The 26507-nt window shown below is 33.3% G+C and overlaps 1 protein-coding gene across 2 annotated transcripts in view; it reads right to left on the minus strand.

The window, feature by feature from the left end:
* Positions 1 to 26507, minus strand: part of LOC124369825 (sorting nexin-4-like) — a 72561-nt gene that overhangs the window by 17029 nt on the left and 29025 nt on the right. For both annotated transcript variants that reach the window (XM_046827949.1, XM_046827951.1), the window contains exons 6-8: positions 25738 to 25875; positions 16882 to 16967; positions 483 to 607 (exon numbers count right to left, since the gene is read on the minus strand). In XM_046827949.1, the coding sequence (XP_046683905.1) occupies positions 483 to 607; positions 16882 to 16967; positions 25738 to 25875 (349 nt within the window). The remainder of the gene's footprint in view (positions 1 to 482; positions 608 to 16881; positions 16968 to 25737; positions 25876 to 26507) is intronic.

Raw genomic sequence — 26507 nt, forward strand, 5'->3', positions numbered from 1 at the left:
TATTGAAATTAAATAAGGCTATTGCCATTTATACAATTTAATGTAAATAAAAGTCGTTTGACAGGTATTTGGTCTTCCGATCATATGTTAGTTTGCTTATTTAAACACATATGTGACAGATACGGCCAAATACAAAATAATTGAATCGGAAAAAGTAAGCGCTCTGTGGTGTAATGGTAGCAAATTCACTCGGCAAGTGAGAGATCCGGGTTCGACTCCCGGCGGAGCAAGTACTTTTTGTGATTCAATGTTTATTGAAATTATACATACAGTATATATATATATATATATATATATATATATATATATATATATATATATATATATATATATATATACTGCACCGCTTACACCACTTTCTAACTCAGGTGAATTTAAGATGGGTGTATCCACTAAATACCATCATTTTGTATGAATGAAGGAGAAAGTAAAAACATAAATGAACTGTATTTCTGATTTGCTTTATAGTTGACACTACATACCCTGTTGAACCCTTATCTTCTCTTGTTCCTTGTTCTTGATGTTTTCTTGAGCCTGCTCCAATTCATACTGTAGTAGTTCTTGTCGCCTACACAGGGCTTGAAGAGATCCAGAGAAAAACAGGTACCTGTTACAAATAAGATACTCTTATAATATTGAAACTATAATTTCATTTATAATCAATAAGAAAAGATTTTATTTAGGAACTACCAAAATTAAAAATAAATGTAATTAAAACAGAATTTTTATGTTAGTTTCCACTAAAATGCCACAGCCAGTTTTGTGATTTAATGATGGGGCATTACTACACATTGTTCAATAATTACAAATTAAATAAATAGTCATTAATTTTTGAACTTTTAACGAGGTAAAATACCATATATTTGTCTTTAACTCCAGTTTTGAGGCTATTACAAACATGGACATATAGTACATTAAATCAAATGTAAATATCAATATTTAAAAATTGATAAAACAATCCTTTACCAATTTTCTTACCATTTATACAACTCTCCATACACTAATAATTCTATTAATGTCAATAACTTTCAATATTTTGTTGCTTTCAAAAAATAAATCACAATATGTTTTTCACAACTTAAATGTATTTATTAAAAAAAAATCCATCATATAACGTCCGAAGGCTTTTGGATCGAACCATCTAAAGAATTGCTGAAAATCAATCTTTATGCTTAAGATGTTTCATAGGGAAAATGTGTCTTTAATATTTTAAAATCTTAACTGTCCCAATGTGGTACTACTTTAAATTCTTCTAAAATGTAGAGATACAAGTGAGTACTTGCTTCTTAGTTGATTTTAAGAAAATTCTGATATGCCCTTCTGAAAACATCGACTCTAAACTTGAGTCTGGTTGCAGTACATTATAACAAGAAAAAAGGTAGTTCAAATCATCTCAATAAACAATTGCGGGATTAGATTACATGTAAATCACTTCACTGTAAAGTTAAATTTTTAATTAATTTGTTTATTGCATCTAGTATGATTATTTTTAAATTAAAATGTTTACACTTTTTATTTGAAATTGCTATAAGTTGCAAAATATATATTTCACAAGCAATAATCTGTGAAAGACTACTATTAAACCTCTTATGTCTGGCAATTAATTTAAAAGTGTAAGGAATCAAAGAAGAATATTGAAGTGTATCAAACTTGCCTACTGTAACCCTGATTTCATAGGATTTCACATGTATCTCAACACGCAAAAACATGTATTCTACCGCATGTATTTGTTTGTGTGTCCTACAAATTTTGAACACACTTTAGTGCATGAAATAATTTGCTATGGGAGAAGACAACACCAAAATGTGCTACAACTTAACATTAAAACACTGAGTAATTACCAATACAACTTCTACAACAGACATACATGGTGAGCAACATTTCTCTAGGAAATAGCTATTATAAAAATCAAGTGAGTATGCTACCAGGAAAGAATTAAAAAATATAATATTAATAATAAACTATAAAGACTGGGTTACAGAACCCACTTGTGAATACTTTGTCCTTGAAAGGATAACAGGATTTCAACATTTGCCATCGTTATAGGTTATAAAAAGTATTATGCTGTTTATAACCTACAAAGATGGCCAATATCTGAAATCCTGTTATCCTTTCAAACCTTCATCGCCAATAACAAATTTTAAACTTTGTCCTTAATAGGCTGACCCAAAAATGAGTGCTCCTTTTATGGAAAGTAAAGTGGATTCCTGATTTCCTATACATCCTATCAGGAAACACTACGATGTCACTATGAACACTGGGCAGATTGTTCTTTCCACAGAGGTGGAGCTGTGATACGGTGTTGGATAATTCTTTATTCACAAATCAAGAGTTAGGATGGCATCATAAAACATAACAATAATGCCAGATATTGATGATGTCCTAGTGAAAGCCTTTACAACAGATATTTATTTATTACTGCTATGAACAAATATGTTCATTGTGACCATTGATTGACCGAAAGCAACTTTAATGCTTGTCTGATAAACCTGTCTGCATACAGACTTCGCTGTATACTATACACAGCAAGAAACTACTTAAGAAGAACTGTAAATCAAGGCATGTAAAGAAGAACTGACTAAACCACTTGTACATATTATCAATCAATTATTCAAAGAGACAATTTTTCCAAATGATCTAAAAATTCAATAGTATTCCCAAAATTAAACGAGACAGTTTCGATCCCAAAAAATTACACTCCTATACCTACATTTTTCAATGTTTTTGAAAATTAGTGCTTCGAACATTTATCTTGTTATCAATTACTTACCCCAGATCAACATGCCTTTCTCAGAGGTAAATCTAACATATCGGCCATCACTACCCTAGGTAGGGTAAGGGAGGGTAAGAGTACGCGGTCAGCTAAGAGTACGCAGGGAATTTTCAAACTGTTGGCATCACTGCAGCAACTACGCCATTCTAGTGTGTCTACAACTGGAGAAGAAAACGCCCTACTGTCATCCGCCTGCCACTCTTTCCTTGGATTTTACAAGGTAAAATGTTCTTTTGCAACTTTGTAATGTAGTATTTATGCTTCAAAACTGCCATGTAGCGGCCATTTATTTAATCAAGTCAAGTGAGGCCAAAAGTACGCAGCACTGCGTACTTTTAGCCTCACAAGCATAAGGTTGACTGATAACCCTATTTACTCAATATATAGTTCTTATAAATTGATTATAGAAATTTGTTTATATGTTCCTATAGTAATATTAAATTTATAATATTAAAATAATAAACATTATATACATTGTAAATTAATTTCTTTTAGTATTTGTAAAGTAGCAAAAAATGTACTTTGGAGATGGCACAACCTGTAAAAATGTAACCTGGGGTGTGTGCTTTGGATTCGATTTAAATAACTTTATAATATTTTTGTTTCTATAGGCAAATGGCGCCGTATAAAAGAAAAACTGAAAGTGAAGTCATCACAAAACAAAAACTGGAGGCCGGGAAAAGTAAACAGGCAGTCGCAAGAAAGTTCAGCATGAATGTACCTTGAGCAAGAGATTAAAAGCTGTAAGTCTAAATTACTATAAAATTAACCCGTCATTAGGTAGGCCTACAGGTTATAAGATGTATGAATAAAAAACCTGAAACAGTTTAGACACTTAACCTGATCTATTTTTAACGCCAATAAGATGATATTTTAACTTCTAAATTTAGTATTGCAATTTTGATTTGTTCTTTGTAATTTTGTTTTTTTAGTGCAAAGTTTTAGTCATAGTCATAGTCATAGTCATAGTCATATTTCTTTATTAACATATTCTTCAAGAACAGTAATAGAGTCACAATGTTAACAAATTACATAATTGATATTAATAAATAATCAATACAAGATGTCAGAGCCTCCAATCTTCCTTGTTTACTTCTGTGAATTCTTCGATGGTGTATATTGGGTGGTCCACCAGGAAGTTGTGAAGACATCTTTTCAAGGCAGCTCCCTTGAGGTTTTTCACAGCTTGTGGCAGGAGGTTCCTCAGCTTCCTACCAATGTAGGATGGTTTTTCCTCGAAAAGTGATGTCCGATGTAGAGGTAGTGTGTAATTTCCTGCATGGCGTGTGTTATGTGTATGAAGGGTTTTTCCTGTTTGTACATGCAGTTGGTCAACATGCAAAATTACTTCTTGTATGTAGAGTGCAGTAATTGTCATAATTTCCCAAGGTTTTAAACGCTTGTCGGCAGCTCTGTTGGTGTTCGAGTTCCGCTAGGGTTCGGATAGCTTTTTTCTGCAGGAGTAGTACTCTGTTCAGGTTTCCTGCAGAGGATCCACCCCAAACAACAAGTCCATACCTCACATGAGTTTCCACCAAAGCATAGTAAGCTGTTTTTGCTGCCTCCAAGTTGCCGATACATTTTATTCGGCATACTACATATATACCAGTGCTGATTTTTTTGCAAAACCTGGTTTACATGCTCAGTCCACGTAAGTTTGTGGTCAATAGTTACGCCAAGGAATTTGATATGGTCTTTTCTTGATACATCAAGTGGGTTAGGGATATGGTCCTTCCTCTTGCTGAAGTTGATGTGAACTGTCTTCGATGGATTCATGGCTAGATCATTCCTTCTGCAGTAATTGAGGGTTTTACTGAGAGCTTGTGGCACTTTCGTACACTCCTTCAGCAGAGTCATTCTTAATCAACAATGTTGTATCGTCTGCATACATCACACAAGTGGTATTGTGATCACGTATATAAGCTGGGAAGTCATTCACAAATAAGACAAAGAGAACTGGGCCCAAAACAGATCCTTGCGGTACTCCGCGGGTAACAGGTAGTGGATTGGATTGATGTGAAGTAGTTACACCATAAATGGTAGTTTGTAGCTCGACTATTTGAGATCGGCCTGTGAGGTAACTTACAAAACCATTTGTTAGCTGTGTCTCTGATTCCTAATGATGTTAATTTCTTTGAGATGATGTCGTGGCCCAGGCAATCAAACGCCTTGCTGTAGTCAAGAAAGAGTGCAGATACGTATTGTTCTTTGTCTATTTGGTCAATAACATGTTCAACAAGGCTGATGATGGCAGAGCTGGTTGATTTTCCTTTCAAAAATCCATGTTGCTTTTCGGTTATCAGATTTTCTTGTTTTAGGTGAGCCATGAGTCTGTGTAAAGCTATTTTTTCTATGATTTTTGAGAATGTTGAGATTAGAGAGATGGGACGGTAATTTTGGACTTCCAGTGTTGAACCTTTTTTATGTTTGGGATATACTTTAGAGAGCTTAAGGGCTGTAGGGAACTCACCAAGGCTGAAGGACTTATTAATTATGCTGACTAAAGGCGGCATTAGCTCTTCAGAGCAGTGTTTCACAATTTTAGAAGAATATTCATCCACTCCACTTGAAGATTTTGATTTTAGGGCATTTATGATGTTCCGTACTTCATTGATGCATGTTGGGGTTAGATATAGAGATTTATCAACATAGTTAAGTGGAGTTTCGTAATTTTCATTATCATCTGCGTCCCCTGGGGAGCAGTTATTCTGTTTCAGCGTCAATTCTGCTACTTCTGTGAAGAAGGTGTTAAAGTGGTCTGCAGTTTGTGTGGGGTTGTCCACATGTTTCCCATTCACTGAGAGACATATGTTTGGCTGTAGTTGATGTTTTCCTCTTCTTTCATTGTTTATGACATTTCAAAGAGCTTTACTTTTGTTGTCAGCCGAGTTGATGAAGTCAGCATTAGCATTTTTTCTTATTTCTCTAAGTTTTTTATCATAATTTTTCTTTTTTACCACCATATCTTCTTTGTCTTGGGTATTTCCTGTGGTCTCAAATTTGTGCAGGGCTTTTAGAAAGTCATTTTTAAGGTCTTTGGCATCGTTGTCATAATACACATGTTTCCTTTTGTGTTTTTGACTACATTTTTTAGTAGGACAGGCAATGTCTAGCGTTGCTTGGAGAGTTCTATGAAAGATGTTGTATGCTTGCTCTGCATCTGGGGCCATATAGACAGCATTCCAGTTTTTATTCATTAGGAGAGATTTTATCTGGTCTGTATTAGAATAACAAAAGTTTCTCTTGAGAATGATCTGTGGAGGGATGTTTACTCTCCAGTCATATATTTTTATAATTTGAGCAGTATGGTCAGAAAGTCCAGTTTCAAGTATGGCTGTGCCAATGTTGTCCTCGATTATGTTTGTGCATATGAAGTCAATTGAGGTGGCAGTGCTATGTGTGATACGTGTTACAGGAAGTGGCAGTCTTCGGATGTTATGGGTGTGTAGTTCATCTTCTAGGATAGTGTTGTCTAGGGTTGTTTTCATCCTGTCGATGTTTATGTCTCCAGCAAGCATGATTGATTTACTGTGTGCTTGAGTATATTCTAAGATGTTGGATAAGGCATTTACACCGGCTCGTACATTCTCTTTGGGAGATCGATATACCCCAAGAATGTGTATGTATTTACCCATGGATTCAATTACTGCCATGGCTGCTTCACAGTTAAATTCTTGGCAGAGGTGGGATATGTCAGTTGCTGTTGTGCAGTTTTTGAGGGTTTCTTTGGCATATATGGCAACACCACCAAGCTTATGATTTTCTCTGCAGTATTCTGCTATGAGAAAGTACCCTTCAATTTTTGTATTCTCTATTTCTATTTTTTTCAGGCCATGTTCAGTAAGCACTAGTATATTGGGGTCAATGTCATTAAGAAGGTGGTTAAGTCTGTCTAATTTTTTGTCTAGTCCACGGATGTTTTGGTGTAGTATTTTTAGGTTACTTAGGTTTATTTTAGATTTGAGTTTATAATATACCTGTTTTTGAATTTGATCTTTTTCTGTTGGGTTTGGTCTAAAAAATGGTGGTTGTTTTTTTGGCTTGTATTTTCAGTTACTGTCGTCAGATGGGGTGATAGAGACTTTTCGTTAGTAGTGGTAAGTTCTTGTGTTGCCTTATAGTGCTCAATATACTTGTCGAAAAAGTCCTGGTATGTTTCATTGGGTGCTTTAAGTTTAGCTGTACAAGGTGGTGACTTATTAGATTTCTGAGCTGGTTTTTTGTAATCTTTAGACTCCGGCATTGTACAAATATTTTCTCTGTGAAACATGGCTTCCACTTCGATCACTTCAAAGTCTCCTTTGTCCCTTGGTATGCATGTGGGAATTGGTCGCTGTTTATCTGATATGGTTAGGACTGGGTTGTTGTAAGGTTCTTTGGGGTAGGTTGTTTGCTCTTTAATTTTTTGTACTTGTAAAGAGATACTAAATTTATTTTTGGAATTCCCATTAATCTTTTGTTTTTTTAAAGAGTTATGAGATTGGTTTACAGCTTCCCTTTTCTTTTGATTTGTTAGATTTTCTGCACGGTTTTGACTATCTAGGTTTAAACGGTTAAGTTTTTGCTCTAGAAGATAGTGATTATTTTTTAGTTGAACAATCTCTGTTACCAGTGGGGTTGATTCAGCTACTGAAAATGGTGGGGAGTCTGTTTGTGTACCAGCTTCTTCAAGAACCTTTTCTTGGGACATATTTTCTTGGGTTTTTTAAACGTTTTTTTAAAATTAATATTTCTTTAGATAGCTCTTTAATCTTTTGTTCATAGTCATTTAGAACTTGTGCTTGTCGTCTATCGTGATCTTCAAAGATTTGTTGTGTATCAATAAGTAGTTGCTTTTCTTTTCCAAGTTGCCTATCCATATCAGAAATTTTTTGTTGAAAATTTTCTACTCTTGAGAGATAAGTTTCTTCCTCTCGGCTGTAATCTTCAATTTTAGCCTCCATACTGTTTAGCAAGAAGTTTAACCTTCGATTGTCTTCTTTGAGGGCCTCGTTTTCTTTAAGCAGTGCTTTTCCCAATTTTGCTGCCATGATTAGACTGTCTTCCCCATTTTGCAGTTCACTTTCAATTAAGCTTTCTTCTAGCTCTGGTAGTGTACTTTCTAATATTGAGTCTTGACTAATATAGCCTTTTAGGGTTTTATTGGAGTTGCTCTCTGTTAGAGACTTTAGGTGACAGTATTAACCTTAATATACCTTATAACCTTAATATAAACTTGATAACTGAACTTTCTTTTTAAGTTGTTTGACTCATATCTTATATTATTTTATTTTAGAATATCCAAATTTAAATTATTTTAAAATATTGATAAACAATGGGAAGACTACATTTTTATGATTATCAGTGACTATATTTTGACAGTTAATGGATTGAACACGTCTGAACAGTAAATCTTCATATCAGTGTCATTTGTACTGGCTGGAACACAAGCTCAGATGTAAGCTTGAGTAGCTCAGCTGGTAGAATGCCTGCCTGTTCCTGAATTAGGACTGATGACAGGAACTAGGTTCAAATCCAGCTTGGAACTATATATAATTTTGTATAGTTGTTTTAAATACTAAATCAACTACTGAACACTATTATTGAAATAAAATAGTGATGTAGCCTTTTTTTCTTTCTCTTCTTCTATTGTTTATTTATTGAGGAGACATTATTAATTTATGTAAATAATAATAAAGAATTTTAAAAAGATTGTAGAGGTAAATATTTTACTGCACTATTAACAGTATTAATATAATAAAAATCAAAGTGAAAAAGTTGTAATTAATAAGATTGTATTTGCAAAAGTAAGAAGATATAAACCCTGACCAGCTTACATTTCACTGTCACAAGCCACTATCAAAGCTCTAATATTAAAAAAAAGCTGCACCCTGTTGAAAACAACTGTTCAGAGCTGCCAGTCAATACACAGAAAACCTCTATTTCTGATCCAATAAACACAGGAAATGTGCGGATAAGTCTGAAGATAAAAATGAACAAAAAAGTTTCATCTGTAAAAAGGAAAATAAAAACATGCAACTTAAAAAAACTTAGAAAAATCATCGCCAAAAAGTTTTTGAGTCCATAATTTCTACTTCTAACATATATGAAGCTTTAGACTGCCCACCAGACTCTAAATTAATAAGGAAGGAAATTCCATTACCGTCTTTAAAATCTTCAGTACATGTCAAAAACTCAGATCCAGACATAAAAATTATCAATACAGACAAAATAAAGAAATGTTACAAAACTGCTTTGGATTAGAAAGCAAGATTTGTAGTGGACTGTCCACAAGTAAAAGTGACTCTGTGCAGCAACAGCCAAGGTAGTTACTTAAGTAGCAAAATAGAAAAACTAAGCAATGGGAAAATTCCCACTTTTGGCTATGTAAGAGCAAACACCATTCTAGCACAGGTTATTGAATCTATTGCCTTAGAAAGTAAAAATCCTCTAATAATTCTTGGTGGAACCAATGACAGCCTGAATGGAAGTTTTGATTATATTTACAGAGACTTTGATAAACAACTAAAAATAATTAGTAATTTTAGGCCTGTTTTTATCAGTACTATCCCTATAAGACATGATAAACTATGGAACAATACCATAAATAAATTGCTAAGATTAGCAAATAACTAACAGCTAGAATGAAAAATGTCTACGTACTGAACTTAAACTGTTTTAGAAGACTTCACTATACTAAACATGGCCTCCACTTGAATAAAAGTGGGAAATATAAACTGGCCGCTTTAATAATAAAGGCTATTAGATTGTGGCAATCAGAGGATAGATTACCAGAGAGTTTGGATCGAGAATCTGGCTTACCAGAAAAACCACATGTAGAACTAAAACAGATCAACATCATTGAGGCAGACATGAACAAACTAATAAAGGATAACTGTAGAGACAAAAGTGTTGCCTTTGCGCATTGTATACCAGGAGACTTCCAACAATGACAGAAATATGAGCGCTGGTGTAGCTAAAGTTTTCAAGATGCAGTTTGGTAAACCAGATATTGGTAAGGATTATTTCAGTGATCATTTGGCTTGCTAGGTAATTGAAACCGGAGTGGCTGTATATAGTCCAATCACCAAAGATAATTACTTTCAAAAACCTAATGGTGAAATATATGATAAAGCATTTCAACAACTCAAAAAGGACTTCAAGAAAAGACATTTCAGTCAGCTGATTTGTTCGCCCATGGGATGTGTGTGGGATGGTATCAATTCATTTTCAGTGTGTCACCGGAACCTCTGTAACTATTGTAACTTATGATGAACATGCTAGAAGAGTTATAAGGAATGGTTTAACACATGCCGAGTTTGTTCAAAATCTGCGACATACCATCTCTGCGCTGCTGCAGAATGATGAAAATCCTTACGTGTCAAACCCAAATATAGTATCAGAGACATCTACATCATTTGTCGATGGTGACTCCTGTGAAGTGTTGAACACAACAACCCAAAGTCTACGGACATCAAACGCCTCAACAATGAATCGGTGGCCACTAACTTTTCAGGATGGTCTACTCCTCACAGTGCAATTAAGAAGAAAAATGTTTTCAGTGATTTTCTTTCTACTAGGGAGCATTCAGTATCTTGTTCAAGTGACACTTTAAATAGTTTTAATGTAGCCTCTAATAATACAATAAATTATGAATTAGATCAGACAAAAAACTTGCAAGTATCAAAAGCAAAGACTAATGTATAGTAAAAGATTTTAAGGTTTTCGATCAAAATGCAAGGAGCTTACAACCAAAATTAAACCATTTTGAAATTTTAATTGACCAAATAAATCCTGATATTTTACTGATAACTGAACATTGGTCGAGCGATAACATTCTTGAATGCATCAAATTTAATAATGGGATGTATACATTGGCTAATTCTTTTTCTAGAACCTCAATTAAAGGTGGTGGAGCTGCAATTTTCACAAAACGTTCTGTTTCATTTCAAAAACTTGATATAACTTCATGTGAAGGATTACTGGAAGCTACAGGAATTATAACTAAAATAAATAAAGAGAATTACTTAATTATTTGTATCTACAGACCGCCCAATTCTGATATTTACATTTTTATACGTAAATTATCCAGAATAGTTGACTCACTTGGTTCTAGTTCTAATTGTATTCTGACAGGAGATTTTAATATTGATATTTTAGTGCACTTTAACAATAAATTTAAACTAATGACTTTTCTTAATGAATTAAATTTTAGATATCTGATAAACCAAACACCCAGAATACACAGTCAGCTTTGGATAATATATTAATCAATAAAAAGTTGGGCTTAAAAAAAGTAACTTCAAAAGTCATAATTACAGGATTATCAGATCACTTTGGTATCACATTTAATATTCCTATTAATAATGCAACAGAATATTCCTTAAAGTGAATACCAACAAAAGCAAGGTCTTCAATGCAAAAAATTTACGCATACTAAATTATTTTCTTCAAAAAGAAAACTGGGATATAGTGACATCAAGTTGTGATGTCAATAAGCAATATTCTAGTTTTGTTGGAATATTAAATTATAATCTTGATATTTGTTACCCAATAAAAGATAAAAATATTAAGAAACAGATTAAAGATGAAACGCCAGGGATAACTCAAGAAATTACTGAGACAAAAAATGTTTTTAATTTTCCTTGAATCACTTTGGCTTCGAAATCGTAATAATTTTGCAATTAAAAATCTTTTGAAAATGCAAAAGCAAAATATGAAAGTCTGCTAAGAAAAACAAAACAAGAATATATGACAAATAAAATTTTGAACTCAAAAAACTTAAATGCTGATACATGGCAAATCATAAACAGAGATTTAGGAAGAAATACAAAACATAGAGCTAAAATTTCACTAAGAAACCATGTTAATTTGATAAATGGTCCCAATGTTAATGCCAATCAGTTTAATGAATATTTTAAAGGCATCCCTGAACGATTGGCTATTAATTTTAGTAATCTGAATTACTCTTTCAACAGTAAAAGAATTGAAAGCAGCTTGTTTCTTCACCCAAACTCTGAAAAAGAGATTCTTAAAATAATAAAGAACTTGAGGAATAGTTATGCAGTTGGTTGGGACTGCATAAGTACTAATTTATTAAAGAATATTTCAAATGCTATAGCAGGACCTTTGTCATCTATAATTAATACAAGTTTTGAATCAGGGATTTTCCAAGATAGTCTTAAAATTTCTAAAATTGTGCCTGTTTTTAAAGACAAGGAAAACTGCTCAGAAATTATTAACTATAGACCAGTTGCACTTCTTCATGTTATTTCTAAAGTTTTTGAGAAAGCTATTTATAATAGGTTTATAATAGGTTAATTGATTTTTAGAAGCTAAGAGCAAACTTTTTGTAAATCAACATGGATTCATAAGGGGAACATTCACTTTGTCAGCCATAATTAAATTTCTTAATGAAATAATGAAAGGAATAATATTTGGTGATTATATTTGTGGTGTGTTTCTGGATTTACAAAAAGCTTTTGACTGTGTAAACATAGATATTTTGCTTGATAAAGTAGAAAACTATGGAATAAGAGGGACACCTCATGATTTACTGAAATCTTACTTAGTCTGTCGGAAACAGTTTGTCAGTATAAAAAATTATCAGGCTGAAGTCACATCTAAAAGAGCAGACATTCTGTTCTTGGTCCATTGCTATTTTTAATATATATTAATGACATTGGAAATGTAAGTAATCCTAACCAGACAATTTTATATGCAGATGATACATCTATACTATATAAACACATATAAACACAAAACTTTGGAGGATTTAGAAATCATAGCAAATATACAAATTAATAATATAGTGCAATACTTTAATGAATGCTTTTTAACAGTAAATGCAAATAAATCAACTGCTGTAAATTTGATTTCAAATAAAAAATCTTCCTTTGAAATTCAAATGGAAGTTGACAATTTAGTAATACCAATGTATGATTCCACAAAATTTCTCGGATTGATTATCAACAAAAATTTAAATTGGAATGACCATATAACTACTCTCTGTTTAAGGTTATCTAAAGCAATATTTATGATGAGAAAACTGTCATATAAAAACATCCACCAATATAACACAAGGGGCGCAAACAATATTGTAACAAAAAAACTGACTTCCAAACAATATTCTTTAGTGACATTATCTCTTGGACCAAAATTATGGAATGCACTGCCAAACAGATTAAGATCACTGCCATTTGGTATTTTCAAAAGATAAATTGGCTTTTTCATTTTGGAACACCCATTTTATGAAGTGGATGAGTTTTTTGGGATTAATCATGAATTAAACAATTATTGTTGATATTGGGAAATTCTTTTATCTGTGTTGTAATTAGTTTTTAATTAATTAATTCATCTGTTTTAATTGATTTTTTATTTATTTAATGTATTGCTTCTTTTAAAGATCTGGATGAACTGGAGGATTGCATTGCTCTTAAAATTGAAATGTACAATGTTGTATTTCAATGTGACAATGTACGTAATCTTTACCAGTAATAAATGAGTATCATTGCCAAAGTTGAAAACCATAAATATTACGTTGTAATTTTTGGTACAAGTGATACTACGGTGTATAAAGAGGGAGATGTCTTTGCCTACAATAATATAAAACAGAAATGTTACCACAAAGGAAGATTAAATCTGCTTTAAAAATTGCTCTTGAGGAAGCCAAGACTCATATTTTGCAAAACATAAATTCAACTAGGGAAGAAAAAGAAGAGACTTTCTCATATGAGCCTGCAGAAGAAAGCATGATTGATGAATGTGAAATAAATAGCCAACTACAGTACGAAAAAGAAAAAAATGGAATCACCCCTACGCATGACAGAGGAAGAAGCTGAAGAGATGAGTCGAAAGATTGAGGAGATAGCAAGTCTCAACGGTCAAATAAAGCTGCTGGAGGATAAACTTTGCAAGAAAGATAAGGAATTGGCTGAGCTACACATGAAACTAAAAAATAATATTTCAGAGGAACTGAATTATTTATCTCCAATAGTGTGTATTCCAATTGGTACACAGACAAAAGAGAAAAATACAAATAAAAAAATACAGAATACAACATTAATGAAGAGCTTGTGACTAAACTAAAAGAATATGGAAAAGAATTAAACGACAAAAAGAATACTTATTTTGAAACTTAAAGACAATATTGACGAACTCAATGAATCCGCTATAAATAAAAAATGTCTCCACTGTTTTCCTCCCCTGCAGGATTCAGGGTTTTAAACATGATAAAATTAAATCCTTGAATAAAGAAATGAAACACATGTCACCTCTCAAAAAATCATACTTTGACAAGTAATAACCGTTTTAAAATTCTAGAAATAGAATAGAATAGAATAGAAATTCTTTATTTTGCTGCAATACAATTTAGTACAATAAATACACATACAAAAAAATTATGGATTTTTTTATTGGATTTGAATAGAAGATGATGTTGGAGAGGTTTTAATAGAACATGAAATAGTAATTTCAAATAAAAGACCCACCCAGACATTGCACTTCTTAAATAAAAAATCCTATACAAATGTCAAACCAACAAATACAGAAACTCATCCAAATCCATCAACACCAGCTGCTTCAATCAAGAACCAATTTCTCATCTTGACTGATAAGTCATGGAAAATATTTAAGCTCAGTGGTTTAGCAAAGATCTTCAGTGAACGTTTTCTCATGTCTTCGGCCTGGAGCAAAGTTTAGTGGTGTGGTGGAAGACATTATGGACCTAAGCAAGAAATTTACTAAAGAAGACAGTGTCCTTATCATAGCTGGAGCAAACAATGTGGAAACTATAGGTACAAAACGTTTCTTGAATGAGGTACAGGAATTGCTCAATGAGCCCAATGATTTGGACCTTATCCTAGCCACATTGCCAATCAGGCATGACAAGCCTAATAAAAAAAAAAAAAATTCTATAATAAAATTCTGATTTGAAAATTTCTATAATAAGAGAGAAATTGAAAGTATTGCTGCTAACAAAAATTGTCTCGTATTAACACTCCATTATCTACCTCGCCACCTTTTTACAAATCACAGGTTACATATGAACAAGAGAGGTAAATCAAGAGTAGCTGAAATGATATTAAAATTTATCAACAAAAATAATAATCTAAATAAAACTCCATTTACCTTGAACACTCCTTGTCCCAAATTATGACCCATTTAAAACGCCTTTATTACCCAAAGAGGGCAGAGTAACTGTTGTGGAAGCCGACATGAGGGAAGTTTTTGAAGAAGTCAAGAATACTTACTTCACCAATTGCACTAGCACATGCCGTGTCATCAGATTTTCAAATGTCAGAGAAAAGTTTAAACGACCTCAAACATCTGACCTATTATACAGAAATTTGGCTAAGCAAAGGATTAATACTACTTAGTCTAGTCACAAAAATAAGATATTTTGACAAGCCTATACTTTCTGACTACAATGCATCATTTGACCAGCTACAGCATGATTTAAAATCCCAAGGTTTATCAACTCTGATTTTCTCTGTGAAGGGGTGCGTCACAGACCTTATTAAACCACAGCATTTTGTTTGTAACAACATAAATTTCCACAAAAAATTGGGGTTAACGTAAAAATAGTTTCACATCACCAAGAGGCAAGAAGAACTTTTTGGAGGAGACTTGCGCAACCCTAGGGGAGCAGTAGATACCCTACACATTTACTCTTTTCAGAATTTCTAGTTATGAATATTCGCCAAGTGCACAAAAAAAATCCTCTTTATTTTTATTCGTAACAACAGTCATAAAATATTCTTTAATATTCCTCATCAATATCACGAGCCAGAGAATATTTTAATATTCATTTACCTAGACTTTGATAAAATTTAAAAAGCTTGAGTTCATTTTACATTGCGCACCAGGTGTACCACTGATTGCCTGTAGTAATAATTGAAACGGAAAGTGACAACGTTGTGTACAGATGGAGGGTCGGTGAGTACCTGTTGTGTATCGGTGTTGCTGCTGCAGAGATGCTGACACAATCTCCATACAATTAACATTAACTTTTTTGATTTGATTTCTCCCTTCAACATGGAGCAAATGGTTAGATTGGACAATCCAAAATGTACTGACACTCCTACAATACATTTTTTCATATCAAATAATTATTAGCAGATATATCAACTTTTATTTTAAAAATTTCATTTAAAATTTTGTATCTACAATGTGTAATCCATATTTATAGTATTAATATATCAACATCAGAATGTGTGCATCACTAGATTACTAGCTAGTTCAATAATTATTGTAGTTCTCTTTAAAAGTTATGCATTACAGATGCATATATTACTAAATACCAGATTGAGAACAAAGAGCAAATGAGAATTAACAATATAACTGAATACTGTCAAGTTTAGGTGATTCTAGAATTTAGAATTAAAATCAATCCATGTCAATTAGAAGTAAATATATTGAGTTTGGTGTGCTCATTGTTATATTAGAAAAATGGTAGAACTGATTAACAGATTTATTTTGTTTGGTCGTATTTAATAAAATCGATGATCCTAATTTAGCTTCCAGTTCTTCTATCAATAATGCATTCATATTATAGTCATTGATCATAAAATAAAATTAAAAAACATTGTTAGATAGGCTGACATTAATTTTGATTGGGTCTTTCTCAATTTGTTACTATAAAAAGGCACACAGTATCCACTGCATATTTAATTCTATACAAAACTTTTGGTTTATATTGATCAAAATAAATCCTATCACTATCATAGCTGTATGCTTTGGTGAATGTGTCATCCTAGTTCTCTATATGTCATCAAAATATTTCTGGTACCATGTTTAATCATGAAATCAAGTGGTTGCTTTCACATATTTTATCTATCAAACAGAGCTCAATTTCATCCATACCCCTCATGATCATGATCCTTTACCTTTCTATGGGAATGTAACATGTAATGCTTTGTAATTTCATTAATACATTGGCCTGTTTTTCTAATCAACACAATTTGTTAACAATACACTGTGCTTTATATATGTACTCTTACGCTTACATCTTTAGATATACAAGACTTACATAACAAGGTTTCCATGATTTGTACAGAATAAAACTTGTACAGTTAAAATTTTGTATAGTATATTACGTTACTGTATGAACATACTTGTTTAAAACTTACTCTTTCAGCTGATCAATAACCAATTCTTCATCCTCCAGGCTTGTGCCAATGCCGGCTGCTATAGAATCAAAGAAGTGCCCAGATTTCTGAAACAATACAAAATTCAAATACAGTATACCTTTTTAAACAGAGTAAACAGCTCTCCTCTTAAAATAATATATAAATAAATAGAAAATAACTGAACTTTGAGAGGAAATGAAGATGTTAAAGCAATGTCTTCAAATCAAGGACATGGCCGTACTAATACTACTGCACTAGGCAGCAGCAAAACACATTCCAAAACCTACACCAACTCCAACCATATCTCTCAAGATGCAAGTAAAAGTAACTATCAACAACAAAATCCTGCTTTGTACTCTAAGATTCTTCAGCTAAAACCTGCAGTAAATAGTGACAAACCAAAACCTAGGCCTATCGTTGGCACAAAGGCTCTTGCGCCAAACAGTAACAAGCTCACATGTGTGAAGAAATTAAATTAGGGAGTGCCGATGGCCGAGCGGTCTAAGTCGTTGGACTTTGGGTCTGAGTTAGAGATAACGCAGGTTCAAATCCTGTCTGTGACCATTGCACTTTTTATCAGTACCATTTACCTTGTACTGTATCGACTCTCCCTCTTATTCTGTTTGAAAATATCCTCGCACAGGCCAGTGGCCCATGAGGGCGGACAGAATAAGGCTTAAAAGGGGATCGGCCTCTCCTTTAAAAAAAAAATTGGATTTTCATCTCTAGGCTTGATCCGAGCGTTGTAAAGGAAGATGTCAAAGAATATCTCACTAGTGGAGGTATTACTGACAGTTCTTGTGAAGATGTTGTGTCTCGTTTCACTACCTATAAATCTTTTAAAATAGGTGTAACTGATGAGCAAAGGGATAAGGCGTTGGACCCGGGATTCTGGTTGGAAGGGGTGCTAGTGAAAGAGTTTGTTCAAAAGAGGCGAAATTTGAACAACAGGGATTTTTTGTCAGCAAATTAAGGTCAGGTCCAAGTGAAGATAAATCTAATCTTCCTGCTACAAATAGGCCTAGTCAAATACCTATGGATCCTAAACCTAGAGTAGAAGAATTTGTGTTCTTCAGTTGGAATGTGCAAGGATTGTTATCCAAACTGAACATAATTGAATCTCTGACTGAGGACATAGGACCTGATGCTCTGTGTTTCTGTGAATATTGGTTAACCTCTGAGGAAATCTCTACCATTGCAATTGATGGCTATGACCTCAGGGCTTCCTTCTGCCGACCTCAGTATAAGCGTGGAGGTGTGGCTCTATTCCTAAAATCTGGAATTGAAAGTAAGTTAACTAATATTGATAGTTTTGCATGCATATCTGACTTTGAAGTTGTGGGCTATTTATTGCATGTTATAAGATTGTTCTTATTAATGTATATAGAGTTCCTGATAAAAGAAAAGATTCTATTGACAATTTTATTGCTAAGTTGCATGATGTGGAGAATTATATATTTATGACATATTCCAATTTCAATATTGTGATTGCGGGGGACTATAATATTAATATTTTACAGCCTCATAGATATGATACTCAAGAATTCTTTAGCTTACTAGGTATGTGTGGTATGAGACACACCATAACTGAATTTACTAGACCATCCGTTTCAGCAGATAGACTTGGTCACTTTAATGTAGGCTCATGCATTGACAATTTTTTGACAAATGTCCACTCTGATCACTGTTCGGCTAGTGTCATACCGACTCTTTCCACTTCAGATCATGATGCAATCACTTTGAAATTAGCCGTTGATCAGGTAGAGTTTTATCAAGCGAGGAAAGAACCAAAAACTGTATTTTGTAGGCAAATGTCAGATCTTGGTTTAAAAAATTTTATCTTCTTGCTGAGCACAGTAAGTTGGCTTTTCATGTACTCTTGTACAGAACCTGCTGATATGGCATACTGTTTCTTGTCCTGTTTTTTAAATGTAGTAGATGTGTCATACCCTTAACTAAGAAAATAGTAAAGTTTAAAAAACATTCCAATGCAAATAAATGGTATACAGAAGAACTTCATAAATTGAAAGAAGCCTGTCTTGAATATTATTATGCTGCCAAAGACTCACAGTGTATTAATGTTAAAACTGTTTATAATGATCTCAAACTTAGGTACAAACAAAAGTTACAGGCTACAAAATGTGCTTACTACTCAAATCTCATAGAAAGCTCATCAAATAAATCAAAAACAACTTGGTCTCTTGTGAAGGACTTGACTCACATTAGTACTAAAGCCAGATTTACTCTTAGTGATCCTGGCCTAACATCGGAAGGTTTTAACAACTTTTTTGTCGACAGTGTGAATGACGTCATCAATGCTAAACCATATAACGGAAAATGTTTTTCGTTCTTTCTCAGTACCAATATACCAAGCCATTTCAGCTTTACTCAAGTGACAGTGGAAGATGTACATGGTGTGATAATGTCTTAAAAATAGTAGTTCTCTGGATGTATATGGACTGAACCCTCTAATCATCAAACAGGCTGCCTACTACATTTGCAAACCATTGACTTGTCTCTTTAATAGGTGCATTGAAGTGGGTACATTTCCCGACTGTTTAAAATTCCCTAAGGTCAATCAATCATCTTTATTCATCATTAAGCATTCATTATACATGCAATAGATGTTGTCAAAATTTACAATATATTAATAATACATTGAAGTATGTGTTATGTCTTAATTTATTTACAATTATAAAATTAGAGAACATACTTAATCATACCATATGCAATACCTTTACCAAAAATAACAATTTATAACAACTTAAGCCTCAAACAGGTAAAAAAAGGTAAACAACAAAAAGCAACAACTTATAATAAACATTAAAATGGCATAACAATCTGACCGTAATATAACACTGAAATAAATAATAAGATACATAGCAGGATAAAATAACATGAAAGGTTAAAACTAAGCAATATAGGTAATTCAGAATCAGAAACATTTATTGTTTTTTAAACTCACAATGTGTGATTAACAAAGTCAAGCCTTATAATAATAATATTAACAAATCCGACTTAAATGAGTAATGCTCTAAAAAGAAAATTTAACAACAGTAGAGCTAAAATGGTAACAATATAATCAACAAATTATTCAACAACAGTTATTTACTAACAACGAGAGGTCTCAATAAATAAATAAATAAACAACAAGATTCAGATACCCTACGTATTCTCTAAAAACTACTCTAGACACTAATGTCACAAAATCATAGGCCAAATATTCGTCAATTGAATAAAAAACAATTTCCTTTAGAAACTTTTTTAGTTTTATTTCAAACTGCTTCAAGGGCAGACACCATAATTCCTTTTGGCAATTTATTAAATAATTTTTATTTTCATACACAAATGACTACATTTAGTCTTTTCCAACCTTACTGGTATTGTTTCGAGAAGGTAGTTTTGCCTAGTAGGATAATTATGTGTTTCTCGTCTTGTAGGAAGATTATTCAAAGATTGCTTGATATCCATCACGCAACAGTAAATATAAAGATTAGGGAGAGTCATTATTTGATACTCTTTAAACAATGGCACACAGGATTCCCTAGCAGATACATTTTTAATTACCCTCAGAGCCTTTTTCTGCCATTTAAAAACAGTTTGTGCCCCACAAGAGTTGCCCCATAGAGTTATCCCATACCTCATATGGGAATGGAAAAAAGCATAATATGCAGTTATCAGCGTATTAAGAGTGACACAGGTTCTTAGTTTTCGAAGAAGAAAGATAACTCTAGATAGTTTTTTTACATAACTGTTCCATATGACAGTCCCAGCTTAACCTACTCTCTATATGGATACCTAACAGCTTAACAGGCTTGTATTCTTTAATAAATAGAATGGTCCAGTGAAAATACAATAGTTTCAGTTTTTTGGTCATTTACAATCAAAGAGTTTAGAGTGGAACCATTCTATTGCTATATCTAAGGCATGTTTTTCTTGAATAATAAGCTTATCTAAATCTTTATTACAATTAACAAGCGTTGTATCATCCGCATATAGATTGAAGGGCAAGGAACATTGAAAGGAAAATCATTTACAGAGATAATAAAAAGTAGAGGCCCAAGGACTGATTCCCTGTGGAACTCCCCATCTCTACTTCTTCTAAAAACAGATTTATCCTCTCCCTGGACAACCATTTGTTTCCTGTCACTTAAGTATGATATCAATAGACTGAGCTCCTTGTCCCTTTATACCATAGCAAAAAAGCTTTAGTTTTAGAATCTCAGGATTAATGCAGTCAAAAGCTTTTGACAGATCAATCAGTAACGCAGATGACAACAGTTTATTTTCAAAATTTGCCAGAACTTCTCTGACCACATTTTCTACTGCATTGATTGTATTTTTACCTGACATAAAACCAAACTGTTCCTCACAGAACAAGTTATTGCTAATAAAAAAAGAATTAATCTGACCCTTTATGCATGATTCAAAAATTTTACTAATAATTGGGACAAGAGAAATGGGTCGATAACTTGACGGGGTCAATCTTTCACCTTTTTTGTAAACTGGTATCACCTTGGTTACTTTGAGTGCCCTCGGGTATATACCTTGTTCCAACATTTTATTGAACAGGAAAGATAATGGGTGAACTATTACCTCAATAATATACTTTAAAACCTTGTTAGACAGCCCATAGTAAATCTTCACTGCATGAGGTACTTAACTTTAGTTACACAATTTATTATGTCAGTAGTACTGATTTTTTCCCAAGTTAACGATTTTTACCCTCCGAGTTTTTATGTAGTACAAAATCCTTGACTAATTCTATAGCCTGGTTATTAAACCCATTATTGTCCCCAGATATATTTAGGTTATTAACCACATTAACATAATAAGTATTTAAAAGTATCGGAGTCTATCAAAACCTCTTGACTATGTGTTTTTAAGTTTGACTCAGCTTTGATCAAATTCCAAGCCGCCTTACATTGATTAGAAGAATTCATTATATATTGTTCATTTGCCACTTTTTTACAATAGCTAATTTTTATTTTTGTACCTTCTTTTCACTTCTCTATAATCTTGCTTAAACACTAGTTCATTTGACGTGCCCTTGCTATTCTTATATCGATCATAAAAAGTTGTGACATATTCTTTAAATTTTTTTTAACTCAGGCGTATACCATTTTTATATATGGCCCATTCCTTATTTTTACTTCCTTAATACTACAGCATTCATTAAATGAATTTGTCAGTAATAAATTAAAAATATCAAAAGCTTGATCAACATTACAATAATTCTCTAACTGCACCCAATCAATCTCAGACAATTTTTTTCTAAAACAAGACAGTGAAGCAGGATTTAAATTTCTTTTAATTTTTAACCGACACATTTTTATCAACTCTGTTTTTAATAACTATTTCTTTAAATTGAGCGTACACCCCAGCATGATCAGATAAGTGGGGTTCTATTACAGAACAATTCACTTTCTTTCTATCAAAATTTGTAACAATATTGTCTAAACATTTATCACCCCTAGTTGGCTCTTCATTTAACCAGTACATATCAAACGAGCGAAGTAAATTAAAAAAATATTCTCTCTCAAGTGATCTGGACAGTATATTTATGTTAAAATCAGCAGCAACCACATACGTTAGTCCTATATACTTCTTACTCAAACACAATAGAAAAGATTCAAGTACATTTAAAAAAACTGGTTGACATTCGAATCTGGAGTTCTGTAAAGAGTGGATATAATTAAATTAGTATTTGGCAGTAAAATGGGCGGTTACTTCAAAGATCCTGTCCTTATAAAATTGTTTTACATCTAAAGTTTGGGCCTCAATATTTTGCTTAACATATATAGCACTGCCTCCACCACGTTCAAATGAATTATCCCTACCACAGATACTACCTAATTTAAATCCTGAGGGGATGTAGAGAGAGTATTCTCCCTCAAATAACCAGTGCTCATTTTAATGTTAAAATGTCACAATTGGTGCCTGTCAAAAAAATATCTATCTCATGTAATTTATTTCTTATAGACTGAACATTACAATGATAAATGTTAAGATTTGTTGACACATGTTCTATGGGTGGTTGTTCTGTATGAAAGAGTCTTACCTATGTTCTATGGGTGGTTGTTCTGTATGAAAGGCGAGGCGTTTCCCAACAGTGACTCAGTTCCCGGTGGGGTAGGTTGTTCATCACTTTCACGGCAGGGATGTCCTCGCTGCTGCTTCGCTGCTACAGCTTCCATTATCATTTCTGATTAACCCCTTCTTTCCCCTGTGGTTGAGATGGAGACCTTGGCGAGTATGCCAGTGTCTTTCAGCTTTGCTCGCCTCCACCAAAATTACATTTTCATATTTTCTACTGAGCTCTTGGAGTCGTTGATTGGTTTCCCTCACCGCCTTGTTCACACATGACCAGTCCACTAAATCATTACTGTTTGGCAGATTCACAATAACAACCTTAGTCTCCTTAGCTGAGTCTAAGATATTCGTAACACCTTCAATTACTTCATCGGCTTCGTTTCTTAGCCACGTCATTTGTCCCACAGCATATAACTAAAACATCATCCTTGGTAAGTTTAGCTTCTTCGATATTTCTTCTTTCTAACACTTGTTTGGTTCGACCACCTGGCCGCACATACCCTACTGCTTCAAATGCTTTTTGGGATTTATTTATATGCCATGCTAAATCCCTGCCATGACTGTCAGCACAGATTAGTATTTTATTCACCTTCTGCCCAGTTTTCATTGAATCATGTACACTATTTACAGTGACAGGACCCTCAGAGTTTTCTTCTTCTTCTTCACTACTCAGGGCTTCAAAACGGTTGGATAGAACAGTGGGCTCTATATTACTAGGTCTATTTATTTTTGCAGGACTACAAGTTTTTTCTTTCCCTTAACAACCATAGCAAAGGAAGAAATATTTTTTTTCTCAGAGTTTTCTTGTTGCAAAGCCTTCTGGGGTAGAGTGTATTATTGGTAGGTTATATTCTCCCATGTGAGATCTTAAACCACCAGTCCTATTAGCACCCTCAGCCTTAATATTTAACGAATTAAGTCTTCTTTCTAACATTATTATTGCTTCTTCTTTTTTTAAGACCATAGTTTCAAGCTGAATTATATGGGCTCTTTAGATGTTTAATAACTTCATTTGCCTCATTCAAGTCCTCTTTAGTGTTTTAATAATCTCATTTTGCATCTGAATCTCCTGTGTTACCTCATTACCTATTTCTATTGCCTTCCCTATCATTTCTTAAAGTAACATCAACAGACAGACATTGATTGCAAATCCATTTTTTAGAGGATTTTTGTACAGGTTGTGCCTGGCCCTGTACATAAAAAAGGCAGAAAGTCAGAGTACAGTAATTTTAGGCCTATAAGCATTATTACTGTCCTATCAAAAATATTTGAGGTTTTATTAAATCGACAAATTGTACATTATTTTGAATCACACTCTCTATTCAGCAAGTGTCAGTATGGTTTTAGAGCAAAGCGCAGTACAGTGGACGCGGTTTTATCATACACTCTTAAATGCTCTGAAGGCTTAGAAAACAAGTTTAGTGTAGGTGGAAGGATGTATGATTTTACCAAAGCCTTCGACACTGTTTCTCACAAAATTCTTCTTCTGAAATTAAAGCACTACGGATTTCAAGATTCAAGTATTGCACTCATGAAATCTTACCTTGATGAACGTTATCAGGCTGTTTGTTTGGAGGGCAGTGTATCTACTTTACAGTTGATGGAGCATGGAGTCCCACAGGGCTCAGTGTTGGGACCACTGTTATTCATAATTTATGCAAATGACCTCCCCAATGCTATTCAGAGTGAATCGGTGGAAGCTTACCAGTTTGCTGATGACTTAGCACTTGCTGTATGTGAGAGGGGTAGCATGGCATTGAATTTGAGATTGGATGGATTATCGAACATCATACAAAATTGGTCTGAAGCAAATAGTCTCTGCCTCAATGACGCTAAACCGGACATCAAATTTACATCAAATCGCACTAGAAATATGCATTCTGAAGCTGTTAAGTTCCTTGGTGTGCACCTAGAATCTAATTTGGGATGGGAGACACACATTAGCTCGCTCGTCAAGAAAATCTGTAGCAGAATATTTACTCTCAGAGTCCTTTATCGCACCATCTCAATTCAGGCCTTGCTTACCGTATACTATGCCCATATTCATAGCTACTTGGCATATGGAACCATTCTCTGGGGAAACCATTCTACTGCTATTCGTCTACTGGTTCTTCAAAAGAGAGCATTAAGGGTAATGATAGGAGCCCCATCTAGAGCACATTGTAGACCAATCTTCAAAGAACTTGGAATTTTGACCTTGCCAGCAATGTTTGTACTTGACTGTTTAAGTTATGTCAGATGCAATATTGGAAACTTTTCAGCCTTTGAAGATATACATGAGCATAATACCAGACATAGACAGGATCTCTTCATTAAATTTCATAAATACGCAAGAACTCAAAAAAGTTTTGAGGTGGTATCAGTGAAGTGAAGCTTTTCAATCTTTTACCTGTTGACACAAGACTGTTATCTGTAAAGCACTTCAGACAAAAGCTCAAAACATTTCTTACCAACAACCCAATTTACAGTTATTTGGAGTTTTTTGATATTATACATCTTTTTGAATAATGTATAAAAATTGTTATTTCTTTGTGTGTAATTTACTGTTTACTCTAAAACTAATTTTTGACACTATTCCATGTAACATGGTTATCACGAATAAAGATTGTTTGACTCTTGACTCTTGAACATTAGTCAATCTCCATGTCAACACCAACCTCTGATAAACTAGAAGCCATGCAATTTAAATTTGAAACACATGAATTTTCAATGCATTTTCTGAATTCAGAAAAATAAAATAAGAGCAATCCAAAAATTACTGACCTGTAGACCATCCCCCATATCCTTCTCAACAACACTCCATTCACTGAAGACTCTTCCATAACCCTGGTGTAACTTGTTTATACTGAAGAGCTTAGCTGCTAGTTTGGCGCGGATTCTCAACAGGTTGTGTAGGTTACCCTGTAATATACTGAATTATCACAATATTTTTGACTCTAACACCATTCTTGTTTTACATTAATAATCCTACATTGGTCAACACTGAAGATCATACAAAGTTGCTCATTTTCAGGAGGCAAAAGGTCTATTAGATGACATTGATTATCCAGTTTAAGGGTAGGTAGATTATTTTGTTACAATATTGTTAATGTGTGGTTGAGAAAAAGAGTTGTACAAGCAAGCATGCTGTCTAAAGAAATCATTTTGCTTGTGAGTTTTCGGTTGGATTTATACACCACTCAACTGTTACTCAGGATGTGAGAGGTGGCAGTAGTGTCTGCCTCTTGTTACATATTTTATCATGCTAATGGAGTAATCTAACAGATAGGCTACTTAATATAAAGCAAACATAATAATCTCTCATGAACAGATTAATTATTATAGCAAGTTGATTCATTATTGAATAAGCTTAGTAAGACATATTATCTTATGCCTTCCTGTCTTTAAAAGTGGATACTAAAACACTGCAAACGGTATATTATGCATATATATATATATATATATATATATATATATATATATATATATATATATATATATAGTCCTATTTTACATATGGCATTGAATTCTGGAATGATTCAGAAGAAGTAAAT

The sequence above is a fragment of the Homalodisca vitripennis genome, chromosome X (genome assembly GCF_021130785.1).
Source record: "Homalodisca vitripennis isolate AUS2020 chromosome X, UT_GWSS_2.1, whole genome shotgun sequence".
Classification (NCBI taxonomy): domain Eukaryota; kingdom Metazoa; phylum Arthropoda; class Insecta; order Hemiptera; family Cicadellidae; genus Homalodisca; species Homalodisca vitripennis.